At 53.6% G+C, this 27,113-nt stretch overlaps 2 protein-coding genes across 5 annotated transcripts in view; one reads left to right on the top strand and one right to left on the bottom strand.

Moving 5' to 3' along the window:
* CENPP (centromere protein P) overlaps positions 1-27,113 on the top strand; it is a 75,459-nt gene that overhangs the window by 8,349 nt on the left and 39,997 nt on the right. For both annotated transcript variants that reach the window (XM_078872522.1, XM_078872521.1), the window contains exons 3-6: positions 383-546; positions 1,689-1,777; positions 2,276-2,361; positions 2,914-3,010. In XM_078872522.1, coding sequence (XP_078728648.1) covers positions 383-546; positions 1,689-1,777; positions 2,276-2,361; positions 2,914-3,010 — 436 coding nt within the window. The remainder of the gene's footprint in view (positions 1-382; positions 547-1,688; positions 1,778-2,275; positions 2,362-2,913; positions 3,011-27,113) is intronic.
* Positions 8,389-26,277, bottom strand: LOC144944394 (biglycan-like). Of its 3 annotated transcripts, none has more exons than XM_078872520.1 (8): positions 25,942-26,277; positions 20,648-21,081; positions 19,661-19,773; positions 18,472-18,685; positions 16,956-17,069; positions 15,798-15,891; positions 14,935-15,073; positions 8,389-14,163 (listed from the first exon to the last, which is right to left on the bottom strand). In XM_078872520.1, the coding sequence occupies exons 2-8, from the start codon at positions 21,051-21,053 to the stop codon at positions 13,963-13,965; spliced, it is 1,281 nt and encodes a 426-aa protein (XP_078728646.1). In that variant the 5' UTR covers positions 21,054-21,081; positions 25,942-26,277; the 3' UTR covers positions 8,389-13,962. The 3 variants fall into 3 exon arrangements, with proteins under 3 accessions (XP_078728646.1, XP_078728644.1, XP_078728645.1); XM_078872518.1 differs by having other exon boundaries at positions 25,954-26,277; XM_078872519.1 differs by having other exon boundaries at positions 26,134-26,277.

The following is a 27,113-nucleotide window of genomic DNA, read 5'->3' as shown; positions in this document are numbered from 1 at the left end:
TTTTCATCTTCTTCCTAATGCAGCGTCTTGACTTTGTTGGGGGGGGGATGGTGGGGCCCTCTCCCCCCACCTTTTACCTCCCCTCCTTTTAAATGTTTCCAGTTGCCATCAGGACTGTCCTCCCGTGAATTGCGAAGCCTCTGTTGTGTGAGCCGCGTGGCGTGCTGTAATTGGGGCTCATCGCGTTTTGTTTTTACAATAAATATATATTCCCTCTTAACCGCGGTAAAAACAAATATTACCTCTTAACCTCGGCAAAAACTTGCGTAACTTTTACCGCGTAATTTTGTTTGCCTGTCGCGCGTTTTTTATCTCAGCACGGCCGTGCATGTCACACACGACGTTGACGACGTTGTTGATGACGCTCGCCGTTGCGCCGCAGGGAGGTGCTGACGCGGCAATCTGGCCCCGGGGAGCGGTGGGATGAGGAGAAGCAGCAAGGCCCCACCATGGAGACTCGGCATTCCTGGTTGGAGTCCCGGTTGGAGTTCTTGAGCGAGTTGACCGGGATTCACTTTCACAGCTACACTTGGAGCAAGGAAATGGGTAGCGCACGCAGACGTGTGCGGTGCACGTGCGCTCGCACGAACGCACCCACGAATATGCACGCACACGCATGCGGTCTTACACTGCGCACCACTGGCTTACCCAGCGAACGAGCATTGTTTTGGTTGATTATTGATTTGTTTGAGAAGCCTTCCGGCTCAACCTGAATTCTGGGTTCCTCGAGTCTGGCTTTGAGAGGTTGTGCTTTGTCCATCAAGGCCTGGGGAACAACCTTCAGATGTCTTTGTCAGGCCACACATTAACACACACCCTCAGCGTTATCCTCTAATAATAAAAACGCAACAAATAATTAGATCTTACCTTTGATAGGTGAGTTAATGTGCTCAAATAAAAAACTCGCTGTTTGACAGGGGATTGAAAATGTTCCCCTCTAATACACGATAAAGGCAACTAAGATGCTTGCAGTTGTGGGCATGTATCGTTATGAAGTCAGTTTAACACGCAGGCTTTTGCGACCAATATTATTCACAAGAGGTTTTCTTGGGTTAGATCGCGTAAATATAAATGTATCGTTCAATCCGCCACCACCCGACAGAGCCATTTGGTAAGGTTTGTCACGTAAACAAAACATGCCAATTAATTACTAGTTCATGGGACCTCCCTTGCCAGTATCCAAATATAAGAATAGGTTTTACCCTTTCTGGCAATAAAAGAGTTGTTAAGATGTTAAAACACCAAACTGAAACCTTTTGCAAGGAATCATGTCTGCATTAACCACATACTTGTGGTGAACATGCAAACAAAAACATGCTCTGATAGTATATACATTGTCTTTGAAACTGATTGGTCCACACCAGAGACAGCTTTCTTTAGAGCCTCGTCTCAACAGTGTTAGACCAGAGGACGCCACAAGGCGAACAGTACGCAGACAATGCACTATCAGGACATTGAGAGCATGTTCACCACAAGTATATGTGGTTAATGCAGACATGATTCCTTGCAACGGCACATTTATATTTACGCGATCTAACCCAAAAAAACCTCATCGTTATGAAGTGCGGCCACGGGCCGTGTTGAATGAAGTCGCGATTGCTGCGAAAGGAAGTCGTGCCCCCGGCTCCCGCTGCCCCTGGTAACTGCTCACCGTGACTGTGTAGCCGTGTCGCTGGCGTGTGGTGCAGGTGTGCAGGGCGCTGTGGGGAAACACATGTTCTCCGGGGAGTGCTTCTCATTTTCTTTCCAGCTGCAGTTCGAACTCAACGAAACCACGGTGAGTTCCACAGAGCCACGCCAATCGCACCTCCGATTAGCACGGTTGGCTACGAACAGTGCGAAAGAAGTTCAAACGTACACACATCAAGGTGTTGCACGTACAGAAATTATTATGGTGGTGTTGCTCGTGATGCTGGTGCTGCCATCGATGGGGGTGGTGATGCTTCTTGTTTATGCTGCTATTGCTGGGATGCTGCTGTTGGGGATACTGCTGCTATGGTGCTGCTGTTGCTGGGATGTTGCTGTTGGTGATTTTTCTGCTTTGGTGCTGTTGCTGCTGTTGCTGGGATGTGGATGCTGCTTAGTGGTGATTTTACTGCTATGGTGCTGCTGCTGCTGCTATAGTTGTAGTAGAAGTGCAAATGCCGCGGAAATTAGTAGAACGACCAACAGAGCGAGAGAAGCTCTGATTGGACAGGCTGGCGAGCCGCCACCCCAATGAAGCCGACAACCATGCCTCTACCCCCTGACCCCCCCCGACCTTTCTTCCCGGCAGGTGGATGGGCAAACTACCGCTTCCGTGTCGCAGCTGGACGTGGCAGTAGACTCGGCTCCCGATGACCTGGCCAACTTCATAGCCAGGTGTTTGCCCAGGAGTTCAAATCCAGCTGGGTTCGTCAGGCCAGCGACCGGTGCATGGCATTTGACCGCCAATGTTGCATCTACGCCCCACTCGTTGTGGCTCTCTTTGTACCGGAGGCAATATTGCAACAAAAAAATATTAAGAAAATAAATCTACAAAGTGCTTACGAGTGAGAACACGCAGTGGTGAGATGTTAACTGCCTCAGTTGTTATACAGGCGATCATGGGTTCGATCCCGACTCTGGCGCCTGTTGTATATTTGGAGTTTGCGTGTCTCTCTCCCCGTGGTCGCGTGGATTTTTCTCCCGGGTCCTCCGGTTTTTCCCTCCACATTTAGAATCAACGTGCGTTTAGAGTATTTGGCTGCTATAAATGTCCATACGATAAGCCGCTTAGTTGAGTTATCATTTGTGGCCAGGCCGCTTCTAAAAAAGAGCTACTCAGCTCAGTGGGCCTTGTTACCTGGTAAAATAAAATAAAAAGTTTCGTTTCGTTTTAGTCTCAGTCTTTTTAGGCTCTACAGGGGATATCTGTCTTGCCACCTGCGTTAGGGCTGAGGAGGAGAAGAGTCTGATGTTGCTGCTCAGGACCATCGTGTCGCACAGCCGCTGGTGCGCGCTTCGCCAGAAGACCTTCGCGCACTTCAAGGTGAGTCGGCTTGACTGGGGGCGAGCGGACCGGCCTCCTTCTCGGCGGGGGTTGCGGGGGGGGGGGGGTCGGGGGGCTACGAGGCGGCACCGGCGTGAGCGGCAACCGGCAGCGCTCACGACCCCGTTGCGCGGGACTCGGCAACGGCACGCGGCATCTTACCCATCGCAGGTGCTTACCATCGCTCCAGGCCCATCCACCCGGCGTTCCGTCAATCCGTATGTCTTGACCCGGTGCCGGCGCTGGAGCTATGAGATTTCCGACGGCATGAAGCCCATCCTCCAGCTTCAGCTTTGGTGGCTGTCCTGCCTCCTTACCTGGTATTTTTTTTTAAGTCGGTTCCTACAATTGCGGCTCCCTCGTAAATGCGTTCCCTGAATGAGCTCAGTCCCGCGGGACGCGACAAGTGGTATAACGCTTGAATGCTGCTTGAGCGTCGTTTTTATTCGAGTGCCCTGATGTGCGTGAAGTATAGGCTCGTGCATCATTACCTGTGAAGACTTAATGTCAAGCTTATGAGAAGAGTGAGTGGGTAACGGTTGAATGCTTGTGATTAATATCATCATAAGGGACTCGGCCACAAATGGCGGCAGTAGCCAATGATAGCTATATTGCACAGATGAGACTTATTAATGGTGAAGATTTGCTTTTTTTTAATAGAAATACTTCGTTACCCAGGAAAGCCTCTCTGAGTCTCAAGACTCTGTTTCAAGAGGGTCCCTGCCCAGTTTCCGCAGTAGCGGGCAATGCTGCTGCTGTGCGTGATCACAATCGAGTGATCTGCAGTGTAATTTTTCACCATTGGGTTATTTGGCAAATACCAGTTACCACTGTGTGTGTGTTTAGCTATGGTAGTCATCTCGAGGAACCCCACGCGGAACAGGGGGAGAACATAGAAACTCAACACAGAAAGGCACCCGAGTCAGAAATCGAACCTAGGGCCCTTCTTGCTGCGAGGAGCGAGCGTGACCACCATGCCGCCCTGCTACCAGTGCGTGCCACCCTTCGCCACCCTTCGCCACCCTTCGCCACCCTTCGCCACCCTTCGTCACCCTGCCGACAACGGTACATAGAAGCCTCGTTATCTTTCATCCCTTCCGAGCTGGTGGAGTCGTCATGGGACCGTGTGCAAGACAAAGATCCCCCATATAGCCTTAACGGTACACGAGGGGGTGGGTGGCCAACACCACGCCCAGCCGCCTTTGTCTCCCCAGTGACGATGTTTATACACCAGACCGGTACTTATTTTAGGCCGAGTCGACCTAGGGGAGGCCCAGGACTGGTTCAGATAATCGTCAACGGTGTTGACCATGAGCGGGAATCGAACTGGGGTTCAGGTTCGTAGCGCAGCGCGCGCTAACTGCTACGCTGCCGCTCCCAATGGACGGTGCCGTCACCTTGGCGTGCTAAAGCATGCCGAGACTTGCTTCCACCGTGCCCTCTGCCTGTCTACGACACCTTTGTGTGCAACTGCGAACGTGTCGCGCTCGTCTCCTCGTTGGCGCGCGATTCAAGTTCAAGTGAGTCGCTACGCTGCTGCCGTCTCGTAGGCCGTGGGAGCATTCGTGAGACACGCACACGTCCCTATTATTATTCCATTACAAACCCGCGAGATCAAGGAGGGACACACACACACACGTGGCTTTGATCATCAGCTTGACTCCTTATGTGGCATTTAGTTAATAGCAGCTGCTAAAATAACATAAAAATGTTTTATGTTTTTGTGCGTCGCATTACGTGTTTATCATTTTCGCTAAAAAGCCAACAGACGTAACCCATCTTTCCGTTAAAGCGTTCCTTTCATTCCCGGCGTGCGGCTAACTGTGGTTTCATTTCTTCACTCCTGGCTCTCTTGCGGTTTGCTCAGCCGTGGACTGCCTCGCTGCCACCACCGTCCAGCGGAATGTATTACTGGTAGGAACCTCCTGGTTACACCAGCCCACAGGGAATTATTGTGTCCGTCCTTCCATCGTGCATCCAAAAATGGGAGGGGCTGGGTGGAGAGGGGAGGGTGGGGAGGGGCTGGGTGGGGAGGGTGGTGCTGGGTGGGGGTGGGGCTGGGTGGGGAGGGGCTGCTCACCCCGTGGTGCCCTTATAAATCTCAACGTTTAACCTACTCACGCCGGCTTGTGCCCGCCCTCACAGTTGGGCATATTTGCGGAATACACCACGCCGCCGTTGACCCTGGCCATTGACCGAGCAACCCAACGTTCCTACCAGCTCCCTCCGCAGGAATGTGTTTATTAGGAAGATAAATATAGCCCCAAAGAGAAATGGAGCCCCCAAAAAGAAACGTCGCAGTTGAGCAGCGGATACGAGAATATGGTCGAATCTTAAAAAAGAAACAAAAATTTTTTATAAAATATTTCACCTGGATAATCCCGTGAGATCCGACGTCTCGTTTGCAAGATGTATGTTAACACGTACGTAGCAAGCATGTTATGACGCGTGTACACACACACAAACGAACATTAATTCTGTAACTAAATCTCCCCTGAATGTGCCCGATCTCGCTGGAGCTTGGAGGTTCAGCAGCCTTCGGCCTGGTTAGCAGGGGTGTATAGTATAACGAGGCGTCAATTAAAGTCGAACTATACGCTAGCGATTACATTAATTGAATTGCGCGTGTGAGAATTAATACTTTTTTATATACCTTGTATGTTATGGGTTCTAGTGATGCAAGCTGCAACTGGAGTCGGCTTCATTGACCAAAATCGACAAGATTCGATTCTGTAATTGGATCGTGCCCGTGAATCATTACAGTGGATTCACAAACGATCGAATATTCAGATGCCTACTGGTGGGTACAATGAATGGGAGGCTGCCTGGGAACAGACCAGGTGTTATCTCTGGGGGAGCTGTGGCTGTAAGCCCCTCTTTCATATGTGTAGTGGATTTTCTCTGCACACCTCAGTTTTAACTGACTCAGTTGAGGCTTTCCTGTGTAAATTAAATGACACCGTTGTTATCGTGGCTGCCATAAGTGAACGGAAGTTGCGGACGCACACACGATGAGACAACCACCAGCTTTATTGCGAGAGGTACACGACGAGATTGTAGCGAGGCGCTTCGACGAGCAGGGCGCAAGACGTTTCTTGACGGCACGGAAGCGGCCGGCGAGAGTGAGCAGACGAGCCCTCGTGAGTAATCGGAATGTGGTCGTAGGCAGATGCGACTTCACGTAAACCAAACGGGGTCTGCTTCTTTTGCTCCCCCGTCGCCTCGTAAACTCGGCTCGCTTGGCGCCCACTCCCCTACCCCCGTGGCGCAAGCGTGGACGTGGCGTGGCACATAAACAAACAAACAAAATCATCGTTTCTGTTAGAATATGGTACCCTTAAAAAAAACGCGTACGCAATTCTCTGCAGTAAAGCTGTAATGGAATGTGCGAGACAGCCCATAACTAGCGGTTGATGGATGAGGCTGCTGCGGCGCGGTTAAGGCCGCGCGGTTGCTGCCACGGTCATAATACCCCCTTGGTGGGTGCTCACGGCCGCAGGAGCAGACAGCAGCAGGAGGCAGCACCACTGCCTTAAAGGCCGCGAAGACGACACCAGGGCGGGTTTCAAGGCGGCAGTCGCCGGCGACGGTCGGCGCGCTCGCTTTTTATCGCTAACGAGGGATAAATATCGGGGCAGTGCGCGGGTTCCGCGATGCGTCCCGGCTTCCCTCGGAAAGTATTTGATCCGCGGTGCACTCGTGGGCGGGGCAGCTGTCGGCGAAATGCGGTCTGCATCTTTGAACGGAGTCCTTTAAAGGAGTGCTTTTAAGTCTGCAAGGTTTTGGCAACGCTTTGATCAAAGTGGCGGGTTTTCTCGAGGGCAAGTCCTTCTAAAGGCCGCGCAATATTCACACGAGAGTGTCGCTCGGAGAGTTATCGCGGCTCCCTGCTACGGGCAGTGGTACCGACGTTGCCTATCAAGCTGGACACATCGCCACGGTGGCTAGGAGATGTAAACTACCTTGCCTGGTCCGCAGGAGGTCGTGGGTTCGATCCGGACTCTGACGACGCATGTTTATTTGGAGTTTGCGTGTCTTTATTTCTCTCCCTGTGGTTGTGTGGATTCTTCGGTTTTTCCCTCCACATTTGGAAACTGACATTTGGATTATTTAGCTTCATTCACTTTCCACGTGATAAGCCGCTTGGATGACCTGTTATTTGTGGCCAGGTCGCTTCTGAAAAACAGCTATATAGCTCAGTGGGGCCTTACCTGGTTAAAAAAAACTACTTTTTAATTTAATAGAGCCCAATCGTAGCTCGGCAGTATCCACCCTACATGTCATTAACATGTGTAATTTCATTACATTTGTAATCCGTAATTAACTTACACCTCCCCAAAAATGATTCGGAATTTGTATCTAAATCACACTAAGTTAATTAGCCATGTATATCTAAATGACATTTTCTCCAGTTATGAAAAATTGGTGTGTAAATTACACGACGGAATATGCTTTGCCCGTCTCGAAAACCCATTACATATACTACAGCAAACACAAATTGAAAAACATCAATACCGAAGCACAGGCAGGATTCCGTGCGTGCATCGCAAGCTTAAGAATCATCGTTTATCTGCGTCATTGCACCTCTAGCCAATGCGTTGCTGGTAACAATTGCCAGGACTTTCCCCGGCTGGCGTGTCCCTGGGCCTACGGCCTGAGGGCCGCACGCGGCCCACTGCCTTAAGCTACGTGGCCTCAGGCGGCCTTCCGCTTCGGAAAAACGGTGGCCCGCAAACGATATTTATCCGTCGCTGCGAGCGTCTTTTGTTGTACCAATCGGGTGCCAGAAGGGAATAATGTAAACCTGGAAGCAACGCTGCGTTTATAACTTCAGCTTGCTCGGCCACTTTTCTGTCGCCGCAAAGGCCTCTCGCGGTGATGCAAGTGGCTGGAGGCACGTGCATGCGAATGCGTGGTTGCCCGCAAGTTGGCACAGTAGGAGGGGGGGCACAGGTTGGTGCATTATGCCAGGCGTCTCAGTCGGTCAACCCACGGCTCCTGGATCTGTCCCATGACCTGCCAGCTCGCCTTTGACACAAGTTATTTGATTGTCCTGTCTGGCCCTCAGGAAGGAAAAGGTCCCCCACCGCTGGCTGATGGCCTGCACCCTGCCGTGCGATTGCGCTTCGAGGACGGCAATCGCAACAGCGGGCACGGGGGTGGTGGTGCCAGTGAACTAGGGCTGAACGATTAATCGATTTCAAATCGAAATCGCAATTTAAAACGATGCGATTAGTAAAGATTTTTTCTTGGAATTGGTTTATTATTTATTATTATTATAACTTTATTTATTTAACTTAACAATTGTTCTATGTTTGATTGTTCTACTTCAATTTAAACATTTTTATAAATATGTAATGCGAGCGTAAACGACCTCCCGGAAGTGACGTCATGGGGGGAGGAGTTACGTCACGTGGGGGAGAGGGTAGAGGTCTATAAGGGGGGTAACCGGAAGCAGTCGGGAGTGATCGGAGACTGGGAAAGTGTGAGGCCACGCAGGGCGAAGGGTGAGAGAGAGAGTGGCGAGATCGCCACACACCCGGGCCACGAGGATCGGCACCGTCGGCCAACGGTGACCGACCCCCGGGCAGCAGGAGCAGCGAGGAGGCTGCAGAGAGCAGCGGGTCTGCAAGGGAGGAGTTGGGCAGCAGGGGTCTGCACGACGAGACAGCAGCGGGTCTGCTAGGAGGGAGTTGGGCTACGTGAGCGACAGCAGCCTGGGGCTGCAGAGCAGAGAGTATATAGGGGAGTGCCGTGAGGGAAAAGAGATCGAACCCAAATAAAGGACACAGGACAGAGAGAAGCGTCCGAGTCTTTTATTACAAATACATGTTGGAAGCAATTCATATATTTTAAGTTCTCATCCTTGCATTAGAATATATAGAGCAGTTCCTGTTTTGATGGTATCATGTGGTAATGCTCCATCACATGTTTTACATCTATTACACAGTGAATATTGAACTGAAGCTTGACTTAAATTTTTTTGATCGCAAATGAAATCGCAATATCTGTCAGAAAAATCGCAATTATATATTTTTCCCAAATCGTTGAGCCCTACAGTGAACCCGGCGATAACAATATCGCCAGGTTCACTGTAGGGCTCAACGATGGGAGGGCTATTCGGACACACAGGTGCAGTCAAACTGTGTTTGTGTGTGCGCGTGTTTGTGTTGGGAGTGGACCCAGTCCCATCGGTGAGCTACAATAGGCGAGACTGCGTTGGCTGGATCATGTAGCCTGCATGCCCAGCCACGCATGCCCAAACAGCTTCTGTTTTGGCTAGATAGAGGGTTAAATAGGCGTGAGCACAGGCTAGAGAAGAGGTGGGCTGATGTAGTTAAAGAGGATGTGGAGCTGAGTGGTTTTGCATACGAGTCGTACCAGCGCGGTGTCAAGATCGGCCTCGGTGGAGGAGGCTCGTCAAGGACTCTACTGGGTGGAGGAGCGACGCTCACAACGAGGACAGTGCCGGGCCGCTAGATTGCAGATAGCACAGGTGGTGCGTGCACCTGCCAGCCATCTCAGTCGGTCAACCAATGGCACCTGGGTCTGTTCCATGACCTCCTGCCAGCGAACTTTCGACACTTTACATACCGGCCTCAAAGCGCACCTAGCCTGGCGCAAGCACTGTGGTGGCATCACCGTCACTTCGCGGCAAATGATCGCTGTTGTTTTTGGGGAGCGGTGGCGATGTGGTTATTGCAGCACAGCCCTATGAACCCCGGCCATCTGGGTTTGCTACCCGGCCGCAGCTATTATCAGTGGCGAGCGACATCAGGACTGGTCCTAGGGCCTCCCTTTCGTCAACTCTGCCTCAAATGAATACCCAGCGCTCTCTGTGAACATCAGCACCACGCTCGTAGGCTCAGCGTGGCGCTGACTACACCATCTCATCATGTGCTGTGCCGGCCTTAATAGGTGTTCTCCAACTGCAATTGTCCCTATGAGTCTGTAATGTTACATGGGCGCGATGGGGGGCGTGCACTTATGGGGTAGCGGTTAGCGCACTGCGTTATGAACCCGGCGACCCGAGTTCGATTCCCGCTCGCGGCCAACATCAGTGACGATTATTTCAACTGGTTCTGGGCCTCCCCTAGGTAGACTCGGCATCAAATGAGTACCTGGTGTGGTGTGTAAACATCGCCACTGGGGAAACAAAGGCGGCCGGGCGTGGTGCTGGCCACCCACCCCCTCGTGTACCGTTCCGACCTTCATAGGTGCTCGCTTAACAGCACTTGCCCCAACAGTCTGTTAAGGCTATACGGGGGGATCTTTGTCTTTGTTTGTGCACTTGTGGATGTTTGCGTATTTTCCATTGTACATCACCGGTATGTATACAGCATTTTTAAATCACCATTTTATGGATCGATTATTCTCTGTCATCTCCATCGGCTGAATGTTGTGGGTGGGGGTTTGTTTGTTTGCTTTGCCCCCCGCCCGCGCCACACGGTCATCGTATGAACGCAAAATTGACGGCTCGCTATTAACCCGAGCGCAGTCGTTTTTTTACATCGCTGTGTTAGCAAAGCAGCGCCGGTGTCTTAAGCGTTCGGAAATAAAACCCGGGTGTGATTTTTATTATGTGTGAGCTCATGAGGCTCAGCACCGCTGAGAAACCTGGGTTCGCATCCCCTTCGGGGGGTTCCAGCCGCCGCCTGCCATTAAGCTGGGGCTCTCGAGTACATTTAATTTGGTTAAAAAAAATCCAGCTCTGAAAATTAAATACGGTCCGTTCCCCTACAAATGCACGTTGTTTTCGTAAAACGCGAATCGGATGTGACGCGATGATCAATTTATTTAGGGAACACATTTTTGTTATAAAGTGGATATAACGCGATCGAATGAACGGTACTACGCTGCGCGAGTAGGAATAAGCGAGTCGTACGGTTGCCTCCGGCGTCGCGTCGCACAAGGCACTGGGATGCTTCTAGACGCTACCCATGGCGCCTCAGTCTTTGTTCAACCTGCGTTCGCATCTCACATGGACCGTGCTTTACCCCATATTATATATTATTTTTTATTTTTGTCCAAAACGCGGTGTTCTTCAGGAAGGGAACTACTGCCGTGTTATAGGAGAAACAGACTGCATGTGGCTTTGATGTCATACGAAAAAAAGTCACTCGTACGCCAAGCGGCTGGGAAAGTGCTGCCCCCTGCTGTGTCTGGTGGCCATTTCTGAAGGGATCTCAGAGGTAGCTCTGCGACATCCGCTTCCACGGGCTTTTCTCCAACATGAAAGGGGTGATGATGCACTGCCCTGCTAGCTTTCTGAAGTGGGTTTTTCATCTCATGATGCCGATAGCGGAGGGCGGAGGAGTGATGCTCACAATGAGTAGAGTGTCGGGCAGCTAGGTTGCAGCGAGCACAGGTGGCGATGCACTGCCCTGCGAGCTTTCTGAAATGGGTCCTTCATCTCGTGATGCCGATAGCGCACTTTGGGATTAAACGAGAGAAGAAACCGTTCTCGCACACTCGGTGCGCGTGTGGTATTGCGTGAACAGGAATCGAATGGTCTTCTGATTCGGCGTTTTGGCGAGTGTCCTCGATTACCGTTAACCCTGCAGCCACTAAGGGGTGCCACACATCATCAAGATGCAAATTGCTAATTAATTCTCGCGCGGTAATCGTGATAGCCCTGGGCATGAAGCCAGCGCGGCGATTTGCGACGGGATTGTCGCAGTTCGTGGTCACAGTTCATGTCGCAGAATCACAACGGTTTCGTGTCCCTCACTCGGAAGGATTTAGGGGTTTTGCCTATACGGGATGCGCTCGCATTACATCACTGCATCCCATATCTACGGCACCTTTCGCCATTATCCAAAATAATGAAAAATAAGAATAGGTTTTACCCTTTTTGCCAGAAAAGGGGTAAAACCTATTCTTATTTTTCGTCACATCTCATCTCAACCATTACGATGTCCAACTGTTGTGGTTTTTGTTGTTGAGCCTGGGGGGCGGGCGGGGTGAGACTGGGATGATGACAGCTGTCTCTGTGCCGGCACACTGTGAACGCATCGCCGGCCTAAACGTGGGCGTGAGTCTGCCGCGAGCGGTGGGGGGTGGCGATGTCCGCAAATGGTCCTTTTTTTGCAGTTTAAGTTATTTTTGTGAATCGTTTTTTTTTTAAATATCGACCGTCTCGTTCGTGTGTCACCTCCTTTGGGCCCCATTGGGGGTTTTTGTGCTGTTTGTGTTCTCTCCATTTGCCCCCTATCAGCATATTGCCACAGCATCCTCATTCTTCACATATCGTTTCCGTAATTTGTTCGCGATGGATTTTGACGCTCGCGTTTAACGCGAGTGCATGCGCGCGTGTCATGAGCGCGAGGACCGATATTACTTTGAATCAGTTTATCGTTGCGTTTCCAGCGAGCGTGCAGCTGGGGGTGGGGGTGTGGCGGGGGGTGGTCGCTTCACTTGGAGACCAAGGGCAGCCGGGCCTGCGCTGCGCTCCATATGAGCTCCACCATAATCGAGCTCTTTTCTTTCGTACGGCGGTTGTCCGCGGCGAGTCCGGGAACCTTGTCGGCGACTGACGCGAGTACCGGAACCCTGTTTTAATGTACGGTGATTTCAAGTCGGCGTGGAGCGGCGCGTACACCACGCAGAGCGACGGTGCCACGCCGCTTTGAGATTGCGAGTCGGAAAAATATTTGACGCACGCGTGGAGGAGGATGGAGCCGGTCATGTGAGGGGTGGCCGCTATTTGTTTGGTTTGCATTAGATTTAGAAAAGTGTGTTCTGGACTTTGAAGAATGTTCGGTGCTTCGCAAAGGATTCTCGCGGAGAAGCTTTCTCGGGTTTGCAAGACTGCACCCCCTCCTCGTTTTTTTTGTTGGACCGTGTGTTCGCAGGGGAGTTCAAAGTAACGCGGCCGTTAAAATGTAAGGGTGTAGCGAATGCTTGCCCGATTGGTTAGATGTTAAATACCATACAGCATTTAGGAAAATTTACTCATAGTATTATGATTTATTGTTATTCTCTTTATCCCAGGAAAGCCTCGCCGAGTGTCACGAGGGTCCTGCCGGGTGTTCGGACCAAACAAAGCGGGTGACGATCGCTGTGCGTTTCCCAATTCAGTGACTTGGTGGGCAAGGTTTCCACTGCGGACCGTGACGTTGGCACACAGTGGCCGAGTGACTGCAACCTAATGGTTGACTTTACCGGTGCGGTGTGAAGCTTGACCCGGGAGTTGGTGCCGTTAGCAGGCACGGCTGTTAACCAGTGCTACGCTTCCCCTTTACATCACTTTGTACATTTGTGTTGAACTTCTTTCGCACCGTACATAGCCGACCACGCTAATCGGAGAGTGCGGGGGAAGGACAACAAACAAAAAGCAGTTCTAAAGAAATGAGTTTTAAATGTAGATTTTAAAAGTACGTGGCTCCAGTGGCTTCCAGGCAGCCACAGAAGCGCATCTAAGAGCGCGCGATGCGGTGACCACCGCCTTTCTAAGACTGTTAGCGAATATTGGAATGATTTTGTTTTGTTACTTTCAAAACAGACGCTTCGATTTAGCCGACTTGGGCGCTCGTGCTTGTGGCGCTCGACAGGCATGGGTGGTGCGCGTGGGCTGGCTCGCTGGCTGGCTCTATCAGTCTCTTTGGCTGGCTGGTGGCCTGGCTCGTGGGCTGGCTGGCTGTGTATGTGTAGCTGGTTAGTTAGCCAGAAGACTGGCTGGCTTCCATTCTAGCGGGTTAGCAGGCTGGCTGGCTAGCTATGCAAGTGCCTGTTTAGCTGGCTGGCTTTGTACGTCTCTTTGGCTGGTTAGCAAGCTAGCAGGCGAGCTGGCTTTGTGAGTGTCTGTTTGGTTGGCTGCGAGACTGGTTGGCTGTGTACCTGGCGGGCTAGGGGACTGGCTAACCGGCTGTATAGTTGGCCCTGTGCAAGTGTCCGCTTGGGTTGCCGGCTAACCCGGCGAGTGTAAATGCGGCCCGCGTAGGCCGCGGCGGCTATTTGCGGTAGTTGCTGCCAAAGTGGATTGCGTTGTGGCTGTGGACGCAGCGGAAGACGCTGGGTGGGACCTCCCAGTACTTGATGGGGTTGTCGTAGAGCGAGATGCCGGCATACTGGGCGCGCTTGGGGCTGAACACCGTTGGGCAGAAGTCGGTGGGCTTCACCTCCTTGATCTTGTTGCTGTGCAGGTAGACCACCTGTGCGGATCACATGGCACGGGGGAACTAACTAACTATAACTAATTATTACACTTTTTTTTATTTTAACAGATAAGGCCCACTGAGCTATGTAGCTCTTTTTCAGTGACCTGGCCTGGCCTCAAATGATAGCTCAACGAAGTGGCTCATCATCACATAGAAATGTTTCGCAGCCAAGTACTCTAAACGCCTGATATTGATTCTACGTGTGGAGGACCCAGAGAAAAATCCACACGACCACGGGGAGAGTGAGACGTGCAAGCTCCAAATATACAGCAGGCATCGTCAGGGTCGGGTTCGAACCCACGACCTCCTGTATACCAGGCGAGGTAGTTAACATCTCCAAGTCATCGTGGTGCCCAGGTGAGGGAGGTGGGGTCCCCTCCGTGGCTCAAGGGGTTCACAGTGGCCGTGTCGGAGCGCTGAGCCGACGCGAGACGGTACGAGAGTGACCGAATCCTCGGCACGGGTGGAGGAATCGAGCGGTGCAATTGTAGTAGCGAGTGGAGAGTGCTGAATCCGGTGCATGTTGCATTTCTGGTTTAGTGCGTGTGTGCGCACATTGAGTGGCGCATTGCTTTGGTGGTCGAATGCTTTCCTGTTGGTTTATGCTGCATTTGTAGTTTATTCTTAATTTGCAGTGTGTGTTTGCCGGTTTGCGTTGCCAGTTTGTGTTGCGTTGGCGGTGTTGTTTGCTGGTAGTGTAATTTATTTGTATCTGTTAGTGGTGTGTTCTGCCTTTGTGGTGGTGGATGCGTTGCGCGCACGCACGTTGAGGCTGCGGAGCTTGGACAGGCCCGGCGGCACGCTGACCAGGAGGTTGTTGTCCAGGTGAAGCTCGCGCAGGTTGCCGCTCACGGCGAGGCTGCCATTCTGCACCTCTGTGATCTTGTTGTAGCTCAAGCCCAGTCTGAGTTGCACACGCACGCCACACGGGTCTACACGGGTCTACATGGGTGTGCACGCACGGCACACGGGTGTACACGGGTGTACACGGGTGTACACGGGTGTACACGGGTGTACACGCACAGATATCCATCACCGATGTTGGCTTCTGATTGGAAATCGAATTCGGTTCCCAAGGGTTCACAGCGCAGTGCACTAACTTCTGTGCCACGGCTCACCCCGACTTACATAAGGCACAAAGACCGATCCTTTGTATATCCTTAACAGACTTTTGGGGCAAGTGCTGTTAGTCAGAAACTCTGAAGGCGCTGGTATGGTATAACAAGGTGGTGGGTGGCCAGCACCATGCCCGGTTGCTTTTGTCTCCCTCGTGGTGATCTTTTACACACCGCACCAGGTACTTGATTTGAGGCTGAGTCGACACATGGGAGGTCCAGGACCGATTCATTCATGCACGCACACACAGAGGCAATGCAATCACACACACACGTGATAAATCCCAATGTAACAGGACCCTCTTGAGACTCGGCGAGGCTCTCCCGGGTTGTATCACGGCATCTTTGTAGCATGCAGAACGGCTAAACAGAGACGATGGTGGTGGGAAATTGAACGCACGCAGTTTGAAGTGTGGATGGAGGGGGTGGGAAGTGATGACGGTGACGGTGTTGACGATGCGCGCTCGGCTGCGCTTCTCGTGGACGTGGTGATGTAAATGCTACGGCGCTCACCGGAAGAGGTACGGGTACCCGAAGAGGTCTTCATCCTCAATGGCAACGATCTCATTTCCCTCCAGGTGCAGCTCCAGTAGGGAGTTTGGCAGCTCTGTGGGCACAGAAGAAGAGTAGACCAATGTGGCCCAGTGCAAGCCCTTCCGGACAGTTGCAGAGCTTGCACCACCTTTGTCCCGGTTGCGCTGTCGACCTCGCAGCACGAGATGCGGAATTCGCTCGGATGCCACGCAGCTACCTACGAGATCCCTTGAAGTGACCTCTGGTCCACACAGTAGGGGGCAGTACTCTCCCACCCCGCTCTGTCACAGAGATTGATGTTCGTCACCATGACAAACTGATGTTTTCATTCTCGGAGCTGAAATTTGACCAAATTGAGTGCAAAATCTACTTTTGCTGGGATGGGGTTTTCGTGCAGAAATTGTTGCCGCTGAGACCATCAACTCGCTGAGCTCGAGGTTTAATTACAGGCGCTCGGCGGTGCTCGCTCAGCGCTCTGACCTCTGAGACATCCGGGCCACCTCGCATCTCCTGTGGAGCCCAAATAATGTTTTTCTTGTGCGGGAGACCGGGCCTTTAGCCCACACCCATGCACATGGGGGGCGCCATCGGCAGACTCCACGCGTTGCCCTGCGGCGGAAAGCCCCTCGGCGCGCCGGGCACCAGATTGGAGTCTGACTTCGGGGGCCTCCTGGCAGAGCGTGCCGTTGTGGTGTCGTCACGGCGGCACATGGGTTGGCTTTACAGCCGCGAGCCGTGCCAAGCCACCCTACCCCGCTCACCCTGCCTCTATCCCGCAGCCCCCCCCCCTGCCCGCTCTCTGTCTCTGTGTGTTAAACAAAAGCGTGGGTTCAGCGGGCAAATGGAGCAATGGTTTTAGCTCGAGTCGCCGTGAAAAGTGGTTCGTAAGTTTCCCGGGATCGTTGGGAGGCAGCGAGGCTGTCATCCAGCAGTGGATAAGAATGCGGAACAAAAGAAATACCGAGCAAAGCCTCAAAGTGCAAAGAAGAAACGTGTAAAGTTTTTTTGAGGAATGCATCAAAGCTTTTCATCATCATCTGTCGTTCCCGCACAACCGCCCCCCACCCCACCTCACCCACACGACCACAACCAACGCTGCCGTGCCCGTGCGGCGGCGTTGCCGGCGCCTCTGCTCACCCTTGGGCAGCTGTGTGAGCTTGGAGTAGGAGATGCGGATGTAGGTGAGCTTGTCCAGGCCGTTGAAGGCGCCCACCTCGATGCCTGAGCTTGGCAGCGGGTTCTTGCCCAGCTCTGGCGTGCAGGAGGCGAGAACGAATCATGCGGCAAATTAGAAGATGCTTGCCCACCCGCTGATGACGATTTACTAAACTCTCCGTACTAAAGTTGTATTTTACCGGGTAAGGCCCCATTCAGCCAACGAAGCTCTTTCTTAGAATGCCACAAATGATAGATCGACGAAATGGCTTACAATGTGGAACATTTAAAGCAGCTAAAACTCTGTCACGTGTGATGTTGATTTTAAATGTGGGGGGGAAAAACTGGAGGACCGGGAGAAAAATCCACGCGACCACAGGGAGAGAGACACGCAAACTCCAAATATACAGCAGGCGTCAGTGTTGGGATCGAACCCATGACCTCCTGCGTTCCAGGCGAGGGAGTTAACGTCTTGCCACTGCCTGTGAATGGGCATGAGTCTGCCAGAAGTTTGGGGGGGGGGGGGTGTGGGGGGCGATCATTGGTGCCGTGCGTAAACCCATTGCTCTAATTTGTGAGTAAGTCAGACTTGGCAAAATTTGAACCATGGCACTGGCGCACAATGTGGCCACCTCATTTGAGGTGACGAATTGAACGCTTGTCACGTACACTCGCAGCCAATGTTCCAATTTGTAATTGGATGTTGGGGTTCGGCCGCGTAATGATCTGGGTCGGGGGTCTTCAACCAAATTAACAAGAAAGATATTTTTTTTCTAAATTCGGTGATGCTGCGCATTGTTTTTATAATGCGAAGTGGATATAACGCGATGATGAATGTATAAGGGAACACTTTTGTTTTTTATAACGCAGATGTAGATTGGTTGTAATGCTGAATGCTTCTACATGCTCCCAACACGCCTCAGTCTTTGTTCGGCCTGCGTACGCATCTTACACATTATCGCAGACAGTGCTTTTTACCCTATATTATAGCAGGCCTTAAAGAGCCACATGGGACTCCGTAGCCGCAGGTTGCCGAACCCTGGTTTGGGTCATTAGGAACCCTCCACCACTCAACGCAGCTAATCTAATGAACTGTCACGCCGCACAAACGTTTAACAAGGCGACGGATAGTATCGTTTCACCTCATCGGCGAATCGAGTTTTGTCTGACTTCCTGCATCATTCCTCTGACTCTCCCGATCTTTACCTAATACAGTTGACCTCGTTTCAAGTGGAACGTCGCGTATCTAATTGCTACATTTTATTGTGAGGATCGTTATGCAACTTGCGATATTCATCTCACTCCGGCAGCAATAGTTAATAATAATTACCAGCCTGTTGTTAAACGCTTGACAATTCATTATTTTGGCCGTGTTGGTTGGGCCAGGGTTCCTAAATGGCGCAGATTCGACGCAGATCATTGCGTGGGCAAACCCAGAAAATCGACGGCGAATCCCGAGCGAACTACGCGCACGCTTGCAATGCTCTCGCTCTCTCACCAATGACGTGGAGCTGCCCATTGTTGATGAACGTGTCCTTGGGCACGCGCTTGATTAAGTTCTCGTGGATCCGCAGCTCGATGAGCGAGGGCGGTAGCCCCGTGGGGACCTCCGTGAGGCGGTTGTGGGAGATGTAGAGCTTGTCCAGGCTCAGCATGGGCGCAAACGCCTTGGGGTGTACCTTCGCTATGAGGTTGTTCACCAAGAACAGCGCCTGCCAGGGTCGCAAGGGTAAGTGCGTTAGCGCCGCCCGTCTAGTGGCGGGGGGATTAATAAATTACTAAAACTAAACAATTTTCAATTGATAGCTCAACAAAAGTGACTCATCGTGTGGAAGTGTATAGCAGCCAAATACTCTGAGCGCTAACTCACCGAAAGACAACCGAGTCTGAACGAAGCACGAAGCTGCGTCGTGCGACTCGGCGTGGAGGAAACCAAACAAATATTTACGTGTTTGGCACGGTGATGTGTGGCCCAATGGAAGTGCGCCCCCCCCCCCCACCACTTGTTGCAGAGGTTAGATTTTGTAATCAACGTTTTTGGGTTTAGATCGCGTTATTTATAAATGTGTCGTAACCCTCCACCACCATGTTGTGGTTTCACGCTTCAACACACCGGTGGGCTAAAGCAGTGAACTATTTGTCTTTTGTCAACGTGACACTTTTTTACTGATTGGCCGTGTCGGGTGGTGGAGGGTTACGACACATTTATAAATAACGCGATCTAAACCCAAAAACGTTGATTATGAATAATATTGGTCGCGAAAGCCTACGTGTTAAGTTAGATTTTCCATCCGGCAGGCCGCCCTGGTCATTACTGCCGCTATGTTAACCGTAAAATTACTCCGCGCCATCCACTTCATGGTGGAAGTTAAGGTTCCCAACCTTTTGCCATTTCTTAAAAATTGCACCGTGACTGAATTTGTTGAGATGACACGCAACAGCAATCATCCACCCCCCCCCCATCCTGCTGGCAGGACTAATGTCCGTTCTCAAGCCAGCCGCCGAGTTACCTTGTGCCCACAGGGGACAGCTGCCTCTGTGGGTGCCCATTCAAAATGGTTTGAACTGAGACAGTGAGACGTAAATCGCTTAATTGCACTGCGAGACTCCCCGGCGTGAAGGAGTTCTGGCCCGCAATATCAAATCGTCGTCGTCATTATTATCCTGATTGTTCTGCTGCTGCTCACGTGCAGCTGGGCCAGGCCCTTGAAGTCGTCTTGCTTGATCTCTGTGATCTTGTTGCTCTGGAGGTCGACCATCCGCGCGTCCTTCGGGAGGCCGGCCGGCACCGACTTGAGGCCTGGGGTCGGCGCGAAAGAGGTCGCAGTTCAAGGGGGTTGGGGGGGGTGGAGGAGTTGAGGAAGGTGTCGAGCCTGAACTTAATCAGGGGTGAAAGGTCTCAGCAGTTAAAAAAAAAAGACTAAACTTATTTTATTTTACCAGGTAAGGCCCACTGAGCTGTATATATATATCTTTTTCAGAAGCAACCTGGCCTCAAACGATAGTTCAACAAAGTAGCTTATGTGGATATTTTTGTAGCAGCCAAATACTCTAACACATGATGTTGATTCTAAATGTGGAAGGGAAAAACCAGAGGACCCGAAGAAAAATCCACGCGACCGAGGAGAGCGTGAGACACAAACTCCAAATATACAGTAGGCATCAGGGCCGGGATTGAACCCACGACCTCCTGTATACCAGGCGAGGTAGTTGACGGGACAAAAGGAATTCCAGACAGTCGGAGCAGCATCAGAGGAAGAGCGACTTCCCACGGAGCGGAACATCGTATTAGGTTTTTTTTTCACTCGCATTTATTGAAAGTATTCTTTGGGTCTTTCGGTAAATTTCACGTTGATAGGTTCCAAGAAAATAACCAAAAATTACGACGTTTCCATTGTAACACAAGCGGCCGTCAGACTTTTTTCCTGATGACGACCGCTTGTGTTGTGATCGAAACGGCGTAGTTTTTTGTTATTTTCTTTGAACGTATCTACGTGACTTTACCGAAAGACCCAAAGAATATGAATTCCTGCAGTCACGAAAGCTTTAAATCAAGATTTATTGAAAGTTTTTCGAAAAATGCAAGCCTAGCGATTAGGCGGATGAGGAGCGGCGAGGACATCGACAGGGGGCGAGGGGGGGTGTGGCTCGAACGAGAACGCCGTCGCGCTCACCGAGATCGGAGCACTGCACCACACGCAGGCTGCACTGGCAACCGAAGGGGCACCCCACGGAGGGGGGCTGAGGGGGCGCCACGGGGGAGGTCGGCGGTTTGGGCACCACCGGTGGTTTGGGGCCCACCGGTGGTTTGGGGTCCACCGGCGGACGCATCCCAGGGTAGCCCGAGCCCCCGGGCAGATACCCCGAGTCTGTGCCGTCCCCGGAGAGTTCCAGGGCCTCGTCCGCCGCCGCGAAATCCAGAAAGAATTGCGGCTGACGCGGCCGGCGCGGCACCGCCGGGCTGCTCCAGCGCTGCTGCTGCTGCTGCCCCGCGCCGGTGCTCATGGCCGCCGTGGCCGCGAGGGTGAGGAGGAACGCGGCCGTCAGCAGCCACGCGGGGCCCGCTCGCGCTGCAACCATGTTGGGGGGGGCGAAGGTCCTCGACGGTCTGAGGGAAGGCGAGGGGCACGGCAGGGCGGCGCGGAGCCGTGAGTTCGCATCGTCATCTGGTTTTATTTTTGTTTTATTTTCCTCTTAGTCCGGTCGACGACAGTCTGCGGATCTCCCATGTCAGGATAGTGGGATGTGACTGGAGAGACGCACAGAGAGAGAGAGACAATCCGAGCGGCCTCGACCACAATGGCACTTGGAAGCAGCAGCTGCATTATTATCAGGTGCTTCATTCTTGGAGATGGAATGCTGCGGTGCTGGAGTAGGGGGGGGGGGGCCAGGGGGGGGGGGGGGCTCGAACCTCCCCCCGCTCCCCCCCTCACCCTCGGAGTGCCCCCTGCATGAGCGACCTCGCTGGCCGGAAAGCCATTCGTGTGTGATGCGAGCGAGCGTAATTTGTGCAGTCGATTATTAAGCTGCTGAGCTATTTTAATTGGATCTCCCGGGAGGTGCGAGTGGATGTGCATGTCTGTGCGTGTCTGCGCGTGTGTATGTGAATGTGGCGAACGGTATTGTAGCTTTTAGCGTGCTGCGCTACGAACTCGGCAAGCTTGAGTTCAATTCCTGTTCATGGCCAACACCAGTGACGATTAAATTAACCGGTCCTGGGCCCCCCTCCCCCTTGGTCGACTCGGCCTCAAATGAGTACCTGGTTGGTGTGTAAACAATGCCCCACTGGGGAGACAAAGACGGCCAGGCATGGTGGTGCTGGCCACCCACCACCTTGTGTGCAATGCCGGCCTTCATAGATGCTACTTGCTAAGAGCACTTGCCCCAACAGTCTGTTAAGGCTACACGGCGGGGGGTCTTTGTGCATGCGTGCGCGTGTCCTCGCTGCTCCCGCGTGGTTGCGTTCCGAGTGTTGGAGCCAAGAGGCGCGACACTGCACGCGTCTGCCTCTACCTGCCGCAGCCTGCCCAGCAATCCTGAACCCCCCTCACCCCCCCCCCTCACCCCCCTCACCCCGCCTCACCCCCCTCACCCCCCCTCACCCCGCTCACCCCCCCTCACCCCGCTCAAACCCCCTCACCCCGCTCACCCCCCCTCACCCCGCTCACCCCCCCCTCACCCCGCTCACCTCCGCTCACCCCCCCTCACCCCGCTCACCCCCGCTTACCCCACTCGCCCCACTCACCCCCCTCACCCCCCCTCACCCCGCTCACCCCCCCTCACCCCGCTCACCCCCCCCTCACCCCGCTCACCCCCCCCTCACCCCCCCTCACCCCGCTCACCCCCCCTCACCCCGCTCACCCCCCCTCACCCCCCCTCACCCCGCTCACCCCCCCTCACCCCCGCTCACCCCCGCTCACCCCGCTCACCCCCCCCTCACCCCGCTTACCCCACTCGCCCCACTCACCCCGCTCACCCCCCCTCACCCCGCCTCACCCCGCTCACCCCCCCCTCACCCCGCTCACCCCGCCTCACCCCGCTCACCCCCCCTCACCCCCCTCACCCCGCCTCACCCCGCTCACCCCCCCTCACCCCCCCTCACCCCGCTCACCCCCCCCTCACCCCGCTCACCCCCCCTCACCCCGCTCACCCCCGCTCACCCCCCGCTCGCCCCGCTCGCCCCACTCGCCCCACTCACCCTGCTCACCCCCCCTCACCCCCCCTCACCCCCCCTCACTCCGCTCACCCCCCCTCACTCCGCTCACCCCCACTCACCCCGCTTGCTCAGCTCACCCAGTTCACTTCGCTCACCCCGCTCACTCAGCTCACTCATCTCACCCTGTTCACCCCGCTCACCCCATTCAGCCCGCTTACCTTGTTTTACCCCACTCACCTTGGTAACCCCACTCCCCTGCTCACTCCGCTCACTCCCGTGTATCTCACTTACCGCGCTCCCCCTCGCTCACCTTTCTTGCCCCACTCACCTCGCGTAGCCCTACTTAAACTCATCCTGCTCCCCTCACTCACCATGCTCACCTTGCTCACCCCACTCACCTTACCCTGGGACCCTGATTCTAGCTCACCACACTCAACAACTTGATGTGTGTGTGTGTGTTGGTATATCTGTGTGTGGGTGGGGATGGGTGCTGCACTACGAACCTGGCCGCCCGAGTTCGATTCCCACTCACGACCAACACCAGAGACGAATTTCTGAGCCAGTCCTGGGCCTCCCAGATCGACTGGGCCTCCCCTAGCCTTTGATGAGTACCTAGTGTGGTGTGTAAACATCGCCACTGGGGAGACGAAGGTGGCCGGGCGTGATGCTGGCCACTCGCCCCCTTCATGTGCCATGCCGGCCTTCATAGGTGCTCGCTAACAGCACTTGCCCCAACAGTCGGTTCAGGCTGTGGGGGGGGGGGTCTGTGTATGAGACTGGGTGTGTGTGAGTGGAACAGTGGTGGAGTGGTTCTTTCATACTGCGCTACGAATCCCGGCGATTCCAAAAACCGATGGCAAATATCTGAACCGGATTTTGGCCTCTTTTGGTTAGAATCAGCCTTAACATGATGAGCATCTCGGTAAAAAAACGTCGTAAGGCAACGGACAGCTGCGCATCTTCTCCGTTCCTTAATATGCGGTCACTTAACAGGACGGTATGCTGTGGGTCTAGCCGGGTATCTGTGTTCCTCCTTTGTTTGGCGTTCAAATTCGGGTGTAGCCTCTCTTCTCTCCGTGCTGTGTATTCCGTGGCATTTCCCCTGTCTGTCCCCGCTCTCTCTACGCTGTTTGTGTTATCCCCCCCCCCGCCCTGTTGTTCCGGCCCTTCAGCAGCGCTAGCGCTCACGAGCAGCTTCGTTGTAATCTTTGGCAGCCGACGCGAACGTGCGCCTGGGCCGTTCAAGACGGGACTTGCCTTGAGCCGGGGAGGTTTGCGTGAGAGCGTCGAGCGAGAGAGCTAGCGACGGAGAGATTTGCTCGGAGGCATGGGCTGGTTGGTGGGGTGGGGGTGGTTTTGGGGGGGTGCGAGAGCATATTTTTTTCAAGCCCACCACCACTACTAGCACGGCTTTAGCACCGAGCCTCCCCCCCTCGCTCGCTCGGCGACCAACAGGAAGAGGGCGGATTTGCGTGCTCGAACCCGGCACGGCATTTCCATTTTAAACAAATTAAACGAGATAAAAAAAATTCTGGAGCTTTTCTCGCCGTTTGAGTTGTGAGACCCATGCGCTGGCTCGTGCCCGCCACGTTGTGGAGCCGGCAATTCCCCAGTCGCACCCTGGGAATCCCCGTGGCTTTTGCCGATGATGTTGAGCGTCTCGACGCGAGAGGGTACGATTCCCGGCCACGGCCAAATGGCGGTTCGGCGGGCGACGTCTGGAGCGGTCCTGGCACCAGTCTCCGCATCACCGATTCGCACTGACCGGTGCGGTGAAGTACGGTTAAACAACCCCCGTGACCAAAACGGCATGGGGGGGGGGAGGCCTTTGGCCAGTAGTGGATTAGCAAGGGGCTGTAAATTGTTACCGTTAACAAATGGGTTAATGTCAGCCCTGCTGCAGCCACTGGGGGCGCTACCATTCACTGCAGCGCACCGATTGGCATCGCGACAACTCTGCGGAGCTGCTGGCGTCGTGCGGCGGGCGGATCGTCCGGTCGGTGCCGAATATTTTCAGCGATGTTTATTCGTCCCTCCCGTAATTTCCAGTTGTGTTTGCGTTTGGTGGTGCCCTGTTGGGTTCATATATAACTCTGGGTTCTGGGAAACAAACGGAATAAATGGGGTCCTGTTTCTCTAGATTTGTAAGGCACATAATCTGATAAGGGTTGCAAATCTGCAGGCTTTAACTAAAGCCCTGTTTTGTTAGTATTCTCTTACCGCAAGATTCTTACCACGGCATTCTTTAACTCGCGCAGAGATTACTCGGCGCCCCCTCCCGTCGAACAACTTTAGTTTTTCGATGGGAGGTCGTGGGTTCCATCCCGACCCTTGACGCCTGCTGTACGTTTGGAGTTTGCGGTGTCTCTCTCTCTCCCCGTGGTCGCGTTGATTTTTCTCCGTGTCCTCCGTTTTTTTCCCTCCACAATTAGAAACACGCGTTTAGAGTATTTGGCTGCTGTAAATGAACACGTGATAAGCCACTTCATTTGGCTATCATTTGTGGCCAGTTTGCTTCTCAAAAAGAGCGATATCCCTCGGTGGGCCTTACCTGGTAAAATAAAAAAAATAGTTTACAGTTTTTACCTAGCCGGCACTGTTGAGATTCTCTGTTTGAATCTCGGTTTGTGCCGCCACAATCGGGGTTGAACCGGGTTCTCGAGCCTCGGCGGGTTTGTGTGACGGTCTCGGCCCGATCGCCATTGACCGCACAAAACAAACTGCGGGGTTGTCCCCCCACCCCCGAATGGCGCGCCCCGAAATCCACTTGGGAATCTGTTCCCGTAACATCACTTTCTCTCGAACCGTGTTCGACACAAGCTGGTGCACTGCTAGCAAGCGGAGCTCAACCACGACAACCTTAATTGGCAAAACACAAATTTTTGCACTCTGGCGCCAAACACGGCAATTAAAACGTTCTCCAGTTTCTCTGCGTCTCGGTTTTAATCACCAGCGCCTCGGGTGATGCGGGGAAACCGCCGCTGCTATCTCCTCGCTGCTGGGGTGTCCCCAAAGTGGGGGCACTCGGGGGATGGGCAGGACGGGTAGCACCTGGGGCGGTGTGCGTACGTGCATGCATACCTGCGTACTCGCGTGCCGTACGTGGCGACCTCTCCCGGTTTTTAGCGACGGGCTGCCGGCTATAAACCCCGTTACCGAATGAGCATTTTCAAAGCAAAAATTACATCACATTTTTTTTCTATCAAAAACTTTGCGACCAGTTTCAATCAGCTTTGCAAATCTGGTTTGCAATTAAAGGGCTCAGCCTACCTCTCGTAGGCTGAGGTCGGAAAGTATGGCGTGTGTGCGTACCTGCGTGCGTACCTGCGTGCGTCTCTGCTGTACCCGTCGTCCGTTAGATGCGGTACCGGCTTATGGGTCGAGTTTTGCGAGTTTCCTCTCGGCCGCTTGCGACGTCAGAATAACACTGACAACAGCAACACCACCACCACCAAAACAACGATGACAGCAAAAACAGCGGCAGCGGCAGCAGCATGGGCTTACGGAGCGTTGGTGGCGGCGGCTGCGTTGTTTGCGGCGTGCGTCCCGCGTGCGTCTCGGCCCGTTCCCCGTGAGCGCGGTAACTCTGTGGAAATGCTCACGCAGCGTGACGTCGCCTCTTTCCTGCCCTCGTCTACCCCTCGCCCCTCTTCGACTCCCCTCCCTCCCTCCGTCTCCCTGTACGCTCCCTCGTTCGCTTGCGTGCCACGGAGAGGGAGGCACCAGGAAAGGAGCGGCGGCAGCTGCGCGGTGCGGGTGGAAGGGGGGGGATATGGAGGGGGTTATGTGTGCACCGCGTAACGTGTGGACTCAACTCGTGTGGAAGAGACTCGTTCAAGAGGCCAGATGAGGTCTGCGCTTTGTGGTGTTGTCTTGAGCGTTGCGGCAGCTGCCCCACCCCCGCCCGGCGGTGCGCTCCTGTGCTGTGCTCAAGAGCCAATTACGGCCTGGATCCTAATGAAGTGTTAAATTATAATTGAAGCCAGCCGAGCAAAGGGATGGCAGGGGGGCAACGCGATGGGGGGGGTGGTGCGTGGGGGTTAACAATTGTGCTGTGATGTGTTTCTGGGTCGTGCCGGCGTGTTGCTCGTTTCGACGTTTCGCCCACGTGGGCTGGGAGAGCGAAACAACGTTGGAACGTCGTGCCGGACAGCCTCGCGGTAAAAAATTCGAAACTCTCACGGGAGAGCGATGCTGGGAGTGTGATCTGGTGTGTGTGGTGAGGGGGGTGGAGGGGGTCCGAGACCCCTGATGTCACATGACTGGAATGCCCCTCGACTGGTGGCGGAGCAGCAACGGTCGCGTCACGCTCTGCGCCACGGAGGAACGCTCACTCAGCCGCTCACACGAACTCGCTTCCATGATGCACCACTCATTTTCTGCCCTCTCCCACGATGCAACTCTTGCTCTGCCACTCGCACAGCCCCTCTCCCATAATGCACTGCTCACTCCGCCATTCACACGGTCCCTCTCCCATGATGCAC

This window comes from Lampetra fluviatilis, chromosome 34 (assembly GCF_964198595.1).
Source record: "Lampetra fluviatilis chromosome 34, kcLamFluv1.1, whole genome shotgun sequence".
NCBI lineage: Eukaryota > Metazoa > Chordata > Hyperoartia > Petromyzontiformes > Petromyzontidae > Lampetra > Lampetra fluviatilis.
This window is presented reverse-complemented; position numbering and strand designations above follow the sequence as displayed.

What these genes read in the sequence shown, in the direction of transcription:
- LOC144944394 (XM_078872520.1), bottom strand. Translation starts at nt 21,053, where the DNA reads ATGGTTGCAGCGCGAGCGGGCCCCGCGTGGCTGCTGACGGCCGCGTTC. An exon ending in GGTGCAGTGCTCCGATCTCG is followed by an intron (nt 19,774 to 20,647) that starts GTGAGCGCGACG and finishes CGCCGACCCCAG; the next exon opens with GCCTCAAGTCGGTGCCGGCC. An exon ending in GGGTACCCGTACCTCTTCCG is followed by an intron (nt 15,074 to 15,797) that starts GTGAGCGCCGTA and finishes TGTGCAACTCAG; the next exon opens with ACTGGGCTTGAGCTACAACA.